The 12,403-nt window shown below is 39.7% G+C and overlaps 1 protein-coding gene across 6 annotated transcripts in view; it reads left to right on the top strand.

Moving 5' to 3' along the window:
- The window catches only part of LOC142324100 (uncharacterized), a 363,200-nt gene that overhangs the window by 259,802 nt on the left and 90,995 nt on the right, over positions 1–12,403 (top strand). For all 6 annotated transcript variants that reach the window (XM_075364751.1, XM_075364759.1, XM_075364778.1 and 3 more), the window contains one exon: positions 8,010–8,126. In XM_075364751.1, the coding sequence (XP_075220866.1) occupies positions 8,010–8,126 (117 nt within the window). The remainder of the gene's footprint in view (positions 1–8,009; positions 8,127–12,403) is intronic.

Below are 12,403 nucleotides of genomic sequence, written 5' to 3' on the forward strand. Positions count from 1 at the left end.
AGCCCTCTTATGTTAATTATTGCTTTGATCTTTGTCAGTATAATAGAAAGAACATGACAAATTCGAATTCGTTTCTTAGAAAATGAATTTGATAATACAGGGTGACTTAGAGGAAACGGATGTTTTTTGAACATCCCAACCCCATAGGAGGAAGACACCCATCATGTGATGTTACTGGTCGCCACACCACCCCCTCCATACCAAGGCCTGAGGGGCCTTACCAGAGGTTGTCTTTAGAACTTCTAACTGATTACATCTCACAGTCATCACCCAGGCCTCGGTCAGGATCCCACCGATGTAATTGCCTCGGCAGACACTTGCATCAGTAAATACATATAAAATTTTGTCTTCACATAGGCCTCAAACGAATATCTTCACATACAACCTAACATGATTGCCTCAAACTAACTGAACCTCGGAAGCGCAAACCTCCTGCCTAGTACAAATTTGACAACACCGTTCGTGACTGTGAATGCCTCAGAAAATGAATGAGTTTAAAGTTAAATCAGTGCTACACTCATACCAGTCAAAATTGTGTTTTATGCAACATAAAAATTCAGACCTTCACCCAAATAAGTTGACCAGTTTAAGTCACCTAACGGGAGGAATACAACCGCATTCCGGTCCACGCAGGAGCCAGGGACAAGCCCCGCACCCCCACCCAGTCAAATCATGGTTTCTCACTTAGCATTAACAAGTCACGATCAGGACTGTCACTGGCGGAGGGAAGCCACACCCCTGGTTGCACAGGCTACCATACCCCAGCAGCACAGCCACCCCCACCAGCAGGAGCCCAAATCAAATCACAAACAATACCAATATAACCGTGGCACAATGTCAATGCACCTACCGCCAACCAATCCAATGCCTAAGCCAAAAACCTAGCCACCCGGGATCCTATCAGGACCAAGTACCTCGATCAAATTTCCTCTGCAGATCTACACATCGCAAGGGCGCAAAGAAAACCAGCCACTATAGACTATTCCTCGTGGATCATGCAGTTAGTACAGAGATCCAGAAAGGAATGTATTGTCTCAAGTTCCATAACAGCCAAAATTTAGCCCTGTGACCATATCTGCAGTACTTTGGACATCCACGTACTCTTTTAGTCTACAGGACCCTAAATCAATAAATAGTCTGCCTGCAGATGTAAATTTTTGAAAGAGACCAGAACTTATCTCAAAGACTCCATGATATTTCTGGGTATCACGCCTACCCGTTTTAAAGACCAACTTGTAGTCCTGCCGGAAGGTGGCTTTATCCAAATCAGTGTTCTGCTCCCTAATGAGGGACAAGACATCGTTGGTCAGGTTATGGTCAGTATCATAGACTATAACACGAGGCCTACGCGTTCTCTTTGGGTCTACCTTCACATTCAATCGCTTAACCGCCATGGAATCTCTAATTACTTGAATGGTCTGTGTCATTCGCTACTACAACTAATCCCTTGCTGGTCTCTTTAATGTTCCTGATTTTAAGGCCTTTCTGGTCTCCCCGAAGGGCAAGCTGGAGGTCTTTTTTCAGCTGACTGCTGGACACAGTCGAGGCCTCCGCCCTATTAACAAATGCAACCTCAAGTTTCATAGAGGACTGGCTGGTTTCATGTCTAACCTTGACCAACTCAGCATACTTATGCGATTACATCAGAGCCAGGGCCAGTTTCTGAGCTACAGCTACTAATGCAGGCCATGAGGCAAGATTTTCGAACCCCTCGACAACAGCTGTGAAAGCCACTCAAAATAATTCGAGCCGGGGCAATATCCTCTTGGTAGCAGCACTAGTACACTTGGGGTTTGCTAAATAGGATAGGAAGACTAGACCCAGTTCCTGCCAAAACATCACAGGCCAAAGGAGCAGAGCTACCAGGCCTGCACCCAGCTTGCAAAAAGTTTTTAATAAGTGTGTTCATACCCTCCCGGGTGATCACCCCTTTATCTATCTCTGAACTATCGTCAGGACCAGTGTTCCAGGAGGTCAAAGGATAAGGCTCCGGCCCCCTTCTCTGGCTAGGCTTCTTATCTACCTCACTAACATCTGTCATGGTCGGAGAAGCCCTGACCTAAGAGTGTACGAACAAAGCGCACACTGTATTCCTTCTACTTAGATGTTGGTCACAAGCCCACGAGCATGACGACTACCCGCAGTGAGCCATGGGCAGCTGGAGACCTTCTGTATTTTCCTGTCACTTTTGCACCTCTTCGTTGCTACTGGATCAAATGTATGAAACCAAAGATCAACACACAGTTACAGATTACGGCCCCCGTTTTAAAAGAGCATGAGCAGGACTATGGGTAAAGGCCCCTTTGCTCGTAACAGGGACTTGTGAGGAGTTGTTGCCACTCTTTTCGACACAATGAGGCGAGTGCTCAAACAAATTGTGCACCAAATCCTCTGAATCCCTGTGAAAAGAATCATCTAAACAGTAAGGGCATAAAACCGTTGGAACAGTTCTCAGACAGCAAGATTGTGAAACTGGGGAAGGTACACACTCTACCACCAGCTCAAAAACAGAACTGAAAAAGACTTTATACAATGCAATCTCTGTTTGTGAATAGAGCCCAGAGGTCAAAACATAAAAGCACCAGCCAGTGCATTTTTGTTACTTGTGGTGGAGAGATTGAGGTTAGGTAATTCACTTAAGTACAGCCTACCATTTTAGTCACAATGGAGCAGTGGACGATACAGCATTTTGTTTTCACATACAATACTTTTATTCGAAATGAGTCTATTGTCACAACACAGCAGATCTTTTACACTACTTCAACATTGGTCTGAATGGCACAGTTCAAACCAAAACACGTTAAGATGGCTTCAGGCGTTCAGAACAACAGGAACAATAACAAAAAAAGCCACCAGGCCCTGCAAGAACCATAAGGATGCCCGAAAACATTGCCAGAGTGAGAGCAGCATTAGTCAGGAGTCTGAGTCGATCTGCATGCAGACATGTACGAAAACTAAACATGAGCCATGATTGTGTGAGGAAGATTTTACAACTTGATTTGAAATTCCATCTATATAAAATGCAGGTGGTCCAGCAACTTAAAATGGGGGACAATGAACAAAAAAAAACTTTGCAGTGCATATTCAAATGTTTAATGGTAACCCTAATGCAATACTCTTAATGAGTGACGAAGCTCATTTTCACCTAAACAGCTCGGTAAACAAACAAAACTTTCATTACTAGGCCCCGCAAAATCCCTGTAACGTTCATGAAAAACCTCTCCACTCTCCAAAAGTTACTGCTCGGTGTGCGGTTGCTCATTTTGAAGTAATCGGGCCGTATTTTTTTGAGGAAATGGCATCACAGTGACAGTGAACTCACAACACTATGTTCACATGTTGATTACATTTCCGGATCAGAACTTCAGTGGCGAGGATTAAACATGAAAATTGTTTATTTCTAACAGGAGGCTACAGTGCGCACTTCCCGCACTTCGATGGCAGTTGTAAGAAACATGTTTCCTGGCCAGCTGGTTTCACGTTTTGGTGACATACCATGGTCGACAAGGTCACCGGATTTGTCTTCCTTTGACTATTTCCCGTGGAAATATTTGAAAGAAGGTGTTTATACTCACAAACCCCGTAATTTAATAGACTTCAAAGATGCAATTATAGAAGGATGTATTTGATCGAACAAGACGTGTTGACCCGACTTGAGGATGATTTTCGAAAGAGGCTGGAAACCTGCATTCAAATGGATGGCTACCACATGAGTGACATAATTTTAAAAAAATTACTATTTTTAATCAAATAGTATGTTTTGACCTTTATTTGTGTAACAGTAAAATAACATTTTGTAAATTCACTTTGTACTGCTCGTTTGAAAACCGTCTGTTTCCTGCAAGTCATCCTGTATTATAAGTAGCATGAAACCTGATGTTACAGTTTATATGGATGGCTCTAGAAATGTTAATTCTATTGGTTGTGCCTTTGTTGTTGGCAACAATCACCAATATTTTTGTTGCAGAACTGTGTGCCTTACATATAATTAGCCCAAAATATCGACATGTTCTTGTTTGCTCAGATTCCATGAGTGCCCTACAGACAGTTAATGATGTGTACTCTAAACCCCCTGTTGTCTGTGAGATTCATTGTGTCATTTCACAAATGATGTTATACAACAGTGAACTTCTGCTGGATACCCAGCCATATAGGAATTTCAGCCAATGAGCATGCAGATAGTACAGCAAGAAAACTTGTTTCCAGCCTTCTTTCACCGATCTTGTCTGTTTGCTGAAGAGGGTGGTTTATGATGAGTGGCAAAATGAATGGAATACTATCATGAACAACAAACTTCACCAATTTAAGAACCCTGTTTCACTGTGGAGCTCCTCATGCAGAATTAACCGTCAAGAGGAGGTGGTTATCATCTGCTGTTTGCAAATAGGGCACACTAGACTTACTCATGGATATCTGATGACTCAAGACAGATGTACCAGTTTATGCTCGCCTTTAAAGGGGTTATGCATCTTTTTGAGTTCGTCGCAGTTGCTGACTGACATTGCACCACATCCTTGTGGATTGTATCCGTTATGCGGCAGTATGTCGCAGTTTTAGGCTGGGGACTAACATTCAAACTATTCTAGGGGATGGTGAAACAAAGTAGTTTTATGATTCCTTAGGGCTGTCCATTTATATTCAAATATTTGAATTACTGTGTTGTTTCTATTTATCCCATTTGCCGTAAAACATGATAATGTTATTATCTTAATCAGATGTATAGTAATGATATATCTGTGCTTTTATTTTGTTCTTAGCATACGCTACAGGTTATTTTTCATTTTAAGATTATTTTAATTGTTTTTTACAAATGTTTTTGTTTTTAATTAAAAATTGTGAATTTTTTACATTACTTTTTCAAAACGCATACATCCTGTTTGGGCGATGATAATGCCGAAGTGTTTTTACCCAAAAAAGATTAAAAAAAACTAGTTTGCCAAATAACAGTGATCCACATCATTGTGGATTATATCTGTTATGCGGCATTATGTCGCAAATTTAACCTAGAGGCTAACATGCAAACTACTCTAGGGGATAATGAAATGTTGTTATCTTATGTTTTATGTTTTCTTAGGGCCATCCATTTACATCCCAATATTTAAATAGCTGTAGTGAGTTTCAGATATTCATGCCAATTGCTGTAAAGTAGATTGTTTTTTTTTTTTTTACAATAATTGAGATATATTATATGATATATTTTTGTTTATTGCAACAAATATATCTTGTCCAAGCGATAATGCAAATCATTTATCGCATTGATAAACCTCCACCAATAAAAAATTGTTATTATTGTACTCAAGATGTATCGTAAGTTTTTGTATGACTACATCTATTAGTAAATAGAAAGTGTTCAATTAGTCATGGTTTCAGTGTAATCATTACTAATTGATTATTACTCAGTCTAGACACAGTTATAATACCACAATTGAAAAGGTCAATCTAGTGATGAACAGCACTCAAATTAATTGATAAATTTGTAAACTGATGACTATATGTTAATTCAAACATTATGTAATAAATGTTCACACATTGCTTTTTACTCAAAATCTATGGCTGATTGCCCCATCTAAAGTTTAAATAACAGCTGAATGTTAATATTAGGTGCTCGATAGAATTTGCATCAGTTCCTTGTCTAATGCAGGAATTGATTCATTGTTTAAACTTGAAATTAATTCATTACTTTTAGGTTGAGAGGATGATTGTTAAATTGAATAGTTTAATTATAGTTAGATTGAGTATACAAGGTGCTACCCAAAAGTTAGGGAATTTTACCATAAAAATAAAATAGCTTACCATAACTTATAATTTCCACTGTCTCCTTCAAAGCAATCCCCTTGGGCATTGATACAGTGTTCCCAACATTTTTCCCATGATTCCATGCATCCCTGGAAGTCTGCAGGTGTAAGTGTTCGAAGCATGTTCTGCGTTTCTTCCTGAATCTCCTCAATTGTGTTAAAACAACGGCCTTTCAATTGAAATTTTATTTTCAGAAAGAGAAAAAAGTCACACGGGGCAGCAAGGTCAGGCAAATAGGGTGGGTGGGGAATCACTACCGTCTTTTTGGAAGCCAAGAAATTCCAAACAGCTAGCGATGTGTGCACGGGCATGTCATGGTGCAGAACCCAGCTGTTGTTACCCCACAGATCTGAACGTTTGTGCCTAATGCTTTCATGTAACCACTTCAAAACTTCACAATAAAACATCCCATTGATAGTTTGACCAAGAGGAACAAATTCCTTATGGATAATGCCTTTGATGTAGAAATAAACAATCATCATGGACTTCATGTTGCTGCGAACTTGGCGTGATTTTTTTGGCCGCGGTGAACTTTGCGACTTCCACTGCGACAACTGCTGCTTAGTTTCAAGGTCGTACCCATACAACCATGACTCATCACCGGTTATGATGTTGGAGATGAAGTTAGGGTCATCTCTTGCTGAATTTTTCAATTCACTACAGACAGCTACGCAATTTTGTTTCCGGTTGCTGTTCAACAGTCTCGGTACAAATTTTGCAGCAATGCGTCTCATGTTCATTGTTCGACAAGATGCGTTGCACAGATCCATATGACATTTGTACGAATGCACAAACATCATGGATTGTTTGTCTACTATCTGCAACAATAGCCTCTCACACTTTCGCTATGTTTTCTGGTGTTGCGCTTGTTGATGGTCTTCCTGAACACTCATCGTCATCAACTGTTGTTCGTCCATCTTTGAATCGTCTGTACCACAAAAAATTTTTACTTTTACTCATAGCATTGTCACCAAATGCTTCCACAAGCATGCGATGGGTTTCTGCACCAGTTTTTTTAAGCACGAAGCAAAATTTGATTCAGGTTCTTTGCTCTTTAAAATCTGCCATGTAGAACTTCACCGAAGCAGTAAAACACAACGTTACACAACCGCACCAAAGTCAGCAATGCAGCCTCTCACCTTCACAGCTGTTGGAGCACTGATTCACAAAGAGTACTGTTAGCCACATCTAGCGGCAGCAGGTCGTACCAGGAATGGTTCGCACGTGAAATTCAAATTCCCCGAACTTTTGGGTAGCACCTCATATTCATAAATTTCAAGTTTATCCATCAAAATTGGAAAATAAAACAAACATAGCATAGTTTTGTAATAGCACAATTAAATGTTGCATCACAAAGTTTTAAAACTTAAGAATACTGTACATTGTATCAGAAAACAATTTAGTTATAACAGAAGCTGTTAAATTTTGCTATAAAATATGATGAAAAAATACTGAATGAATAAACAAACATAAATTGTTTAGGTACTGTGTAGCATATTAATGTGCCATAGGAATGTAACAAATTGTATATGCCAATTAAATTTAAATTCATTTTCACTTTACTACATAAAACTGTCCACGAAATGACTTGGCATCAGGTAATCATAAAAGAAAACTTGTAATTTATTAATTTTCAATTAACATTTTAAACCAAATAATTAGTCATAAAGCCATTAAAGGTTGCAAGGGAAGCAAAAAAGGAATTTCAAAAATTAAATAATCAGTCAATTACAAACAAGTTATTATACATGCAGCTGAATTTTGGGACAGTATTTTACTTGATTTAATATTACTAAAGAAAAAATTGTTTAGCATTTAAAATAACACAACTTACAGATAAAGAATTATAGCTCATATTAGGAAATAAGTATACCGTACCTAGTGGTTATGGTTAAAATTTGACATATTTAATATGAAATACAGAAAGTTTCTGGGCCTCATCAGTGTATTTTATAATTTGATTAAGAGATGGATTTAAGAATAAAGTTAATGGATTTTAATTTATTTTTTAATCTTGTTTGAAGAAGAATTGTCTTTTGATTTTCATGTTTAATTACATTATCCAGAAAATACTTTTTAGTCTTTAACAAAAAAATAAAACTGATAAATCAGCCTAGTATATTTATAATTGATAAATGTCTGTTTATGTCATTAATATTTCTTAATATTTTATTTTCTTGTGATGCTTCATAATTATTTTAATTTTCTTTCAGTTGGAAGCTATGCGCGAAGAAGCTAACAGTGATGCACATGTAAATCATTTACGCCAATTGGAGGAACAATTTAAAAAACAATGTAGTTCAACAGTTCTCAGACAGATCAAATTACAAGTGAGTCTATTTGTTAAATATTTAAAGTATGGAGATTAGCCCTTTGAGGGCCAAGCATCTTTGTAATAACCATTTGTTATTTGAAATGAAGTACCATCAAATACCTAATAGAAATTGGTCATAAGACACCCTTATGTGCATGCTAAAAGCTTCCTTCATTGTTGAAATCTTTTAGTTAGTTTAATTGTATCAAATAAGAAAACTGTGATCCTTTGTTTTGGCCTGTCAGGGGTTGGTTTTTTGTATGTAATATATCCTTGTGGCAGAAGTTATCGGTCATCAGCCACAAATGTTTCATAGATATTTACTAAATATTTTTAATAACTTATTATTAATTCAATCCCACAAAATCCTGAACTGGCTGAATTTTAAAAGGCAGGTTGTACCTTTTTGTAGAAAATTTTTGTAGCTATAATAGTAAGCATATGTGGAAATTTTCAAATGCCACTTTTCAAGGCTAATTGAGTACTTTGAAAACGCTAACTTACAAAAAAAATATCGCTCTACAGAATAAAAGAAAAGATTATCTTGCATGAAAAAGTACATTTTACCATAACTTTTATCATTTTATTTCTAAAGTAATTATAATGAGGCAGGCCACGTTTGGAGTATGTAAAACAAATTGTTGGGGATGTAGGATGTAGAGGGTATACTGAAATGAAACGACTAGCACTAGATAGGGAATCTTGGAGAGCTGCATCAAACCAGTCAAATGACTGAAGACAAAAAAAAAAAAAAAAAAAAATTATAATGAATATTAAATTCATAAAACTTAAAAGTGGCTTGAGCATCGTTAGAGTTTGTTTTTGACCAGCTGAGGAAATTTTATGACGATAAAAATCTGTAAATCTTGCTGAATAAGAAACTGAATACTGAATAAGAAACTGTTCTTTGCCAAAGGCAAAGAACAAAAGTGTAATTATAGTTTGATAAATTACACTAATAAAATGTACACTATACTGTATATGAAAAATGAAAAGGGATCCATTGACTAACCCCCTAGGCTCTCAGCCACGCACCTGTCTGCCTTCACACCCTCCAACGACCCCTTCTTGGCTTATGGTTCCTCAGTAATGCATAATTTCCTCATTACCGCTCTTGCAAATGTGGAAATAGCAGACCGATATTCTTCACCATACAGCATAACCCCCAGTAGTTCCTCTGGTTCAAACATTACGTCTCTTCTATCTCATCTACGTCTCTTTTATCTCTTCTACATTCATCATCTCCTGTCTTTTCTGTGTGAAAACGAGGACAACAAAAAAACACATGGAATGCCAACTCCTCAACCTCACAGTCAAGGCATCCATCCGAGTAATTCAATCCAAAACAGAATCGATATTCTTTAAATCCCCATGGCCCATCAGCAACTGAATTAAATTAAAATCCAGCAACCCATGGGTTCTTCTGGACCATCTTCCAATATCCTTTATTACTCCATCTGCCCTTCTCACATCCGTCCCATCTTTCTTGCCATGCCCTCATCAACTCTGATCGCTGAACTTGCCTCTCTCTTCTCAGTCAAATTCAAGGTACCAAGTTCTCATAGCCTTCTCCTGCATGCAATCGCTAAGTCCACAGGAAGCATCCCCGTCAAGACCTCCGCAGCCTCCAGAGAAACAGTTCTGTAGGCTGTAGCAATCAAGAGGCAGCACCTCTTATGTAAGGGCTCAATCCTCCCTTAATTGGGAGGATTGAGGCCTCTTGAAAGTACAGAGGAAGGATAACTGTACTTTCTGAACCGCACCACATCTGCCCAGATTTCTGCACCATATAGCAGCTTGCTATATGTAAGTAACTCCTGTAAGTAACCTCCTCTGCAGTTGCCCTAGACCCTCACAGTTAGGTAGAGATTCTACTTAAAAGGTAGAATTGAAAAAGTGAAAAGCCACATGTGACTCTCCCTGCCTTTTCAGCAGCCTCAATGGCATGCCTACCAAATCTCAGCCAGGAGTCAATCCATACGCCTAGATATTTTATTGAATTCTTCGACTCTATTCTTCTCCCATCCACGTTGACTGACAGGGTAGGTGTACACTTGGCAGAGTATATAACCACAAACTCTAATTTCTCCAGCGCCAAGCTGAGTCCTGCCTCAGCCATCCAGATTCCAACAACAGTGTAAGATTCTGATTTAGCTGGTGGTCACCCTCCAGGTCTCTGCCTCTATGACAAGTGCTATGTCATCTGAAAATCCAATTATCATTACTTTAGGAAGCAGTGGAATGTAAAAACCCCATCAAAAGTGATATTCCAGAGGGTTGGTCTAAGGACCAACCCCTAAGGAACACCCCTGTCAACTGACCCGCTCAATCAGACCACCATCCACCTCACACATAAATGTTTTATCTGCAAGATACAAACAAATAATTGGTACTAAATATTGTGGTACATGAAATCCCTACAGCGTGCGCCTGATCACAACATGGGTTACACTATTAAATGCATTATGCACATCAAATGCGACTAGGACGCACATCCTCTCTTTGCAATATTGGCAACTCGCAATGGTGCTCTCAGCTAAGCTTCGTACTTTTGCTGCAGTGTCTAAAGCAGATCTGTCGGTTCTGAAGCCATATTGATTACTGTGGAGTCCCCCAGCCTCCTCCACAGCGCAGACAAGTCGTTGTATTATTCTTTCAAATATCTTTGCCAATGTATCAATCATTGATAACAGATGGTAGGACGACAGGAGCACCAAATCCCTCCCTGGCTTCAGTATCAAGATGAGGCAATGCCGCCTCCATTCGCAGAAAACACACCCTTACTCAAACAAGCATTATATACCCCTAAAAATGTCTCAGGCTCAGCTAAAATTGCCGCTTTGACAACTGCATTTGACCAGCTGCCTTCTCCAAGGGAACTTGCTGCACGGCTGCCTTAAGTTCCTCCACTGTGAACATCAGTATTGTCCTCACATCCATCTCCTCACGCTCCAGTGCAGCATCCCCACTGGGAAAAAGCTCCTTAATTATTCTTGCAACCTCTGAGGCATCACAGGTAACTGGAAACCTTGCTTTCAGCACCTTCTTGACTAACAAACTGTATGGTTTCCCCCAGGGGTCCTCCTCCATCTTTTAAAGTAAGCACTTCCAAGCTTTAATCATCCTGGACACTTCCTTCTTCTTTGCGTTGTGTACAGCCATCTATATTAACCTAGCTGTGCGTCCTCATAGATGCCCGCCTAGCTGATAAGCACTCCCTATGTTTATAAGCGATTTTGACCATCTACCAGTAAACTGGCTAGTGTCAGTTTATATCTCCTGGTATATTTTCTAGGGAGCTGCCTCACACCCACATTTATCAACGAGTCAGCTAAACAATCGGCTTTGTTCTCAGCGTTACATGCCTTGTGTACCATCTGCAAATTAAGGCTTTCAACAAAGGCCGTCAAGTCCCTGCCTTTAACACTCCAACCTAACAAAGCAGATGTATCACCTCTGCCGTACTCTGTTTCGGCTATAGTCATGATTCTCGCCAAGTGATTACTAGTGGTATACTTGCCCCAGACCCGCCAGTCCCATATTCTAGCTTCCAACAATAAAGTTGCAAAGGTCACATCAATAACTTGACCAGATGCTCCGCTTCTGTTAATGAATTTACATCCAATGTTCAAGCACACCATATCAAGTTGAGAACTGATTTTCATGCCTATCCTGGCAGACCCCCAGGATGTCAACCAGGCATTACAATCACCTGCCGACAACATCCCCCGAAAGAGTGGTCAGGATGTCCCTATTACACTCAAAGCTGATATTGGATGAAAGATAGCAAGAGAAATAATATACCCCACCAACCTTTGCCCTCACATAGCCCTTCGTACGGAACACATCCGAGACAGGGAAAGGACTACACGGCCAAATGGCCACACTTCCATCTTCAGGTACAACCATCCCCAGCAACACTTGGGATATGTAAGGCTCTGAGATGAGCACAAGATTCGCACCCATCTTTGACACATACCTCTCCATAATATCAGTTGCAGGAATCGAATGATTTAAGTTGACTTGCACTAGCTTCATTGCTGTGCTGTTTCCTGTCCAGTTCTCTCCTGGCTTCCACATACAGCATCACTGCCCACCTCCTTGGGGCATGCCATGTTCCCTGTGTGGTGCCCCTCGGCCTCGCAGGGAGGCCTAGAACAGTCTGCCACCTAGTGACTCTCCCCTCTGAACTTAAAACAAGCACTGGACCTATCAGCACCTCTACAGTTTCTACCTGTGTGCCCCACTTCAAAACACCTAAAACATTTCAGAGGGACATACGCTATATCGTCC

This window comes from Lycorma delicatula, chromosome 1 (assembly GCF_047948215.1).
Source record: "Lycorma delicatula isolate Av1 chromosome 1, ASM4794821v1, whole genome shotgun sequence".
Taxonomy (NCBI): domain Eukaryota; kingdom Metazoa; phylum Arthropoda; class Insecta; order Hemiptera; family Fulgoridae; genus Lycorma; species Lycorma delicatula.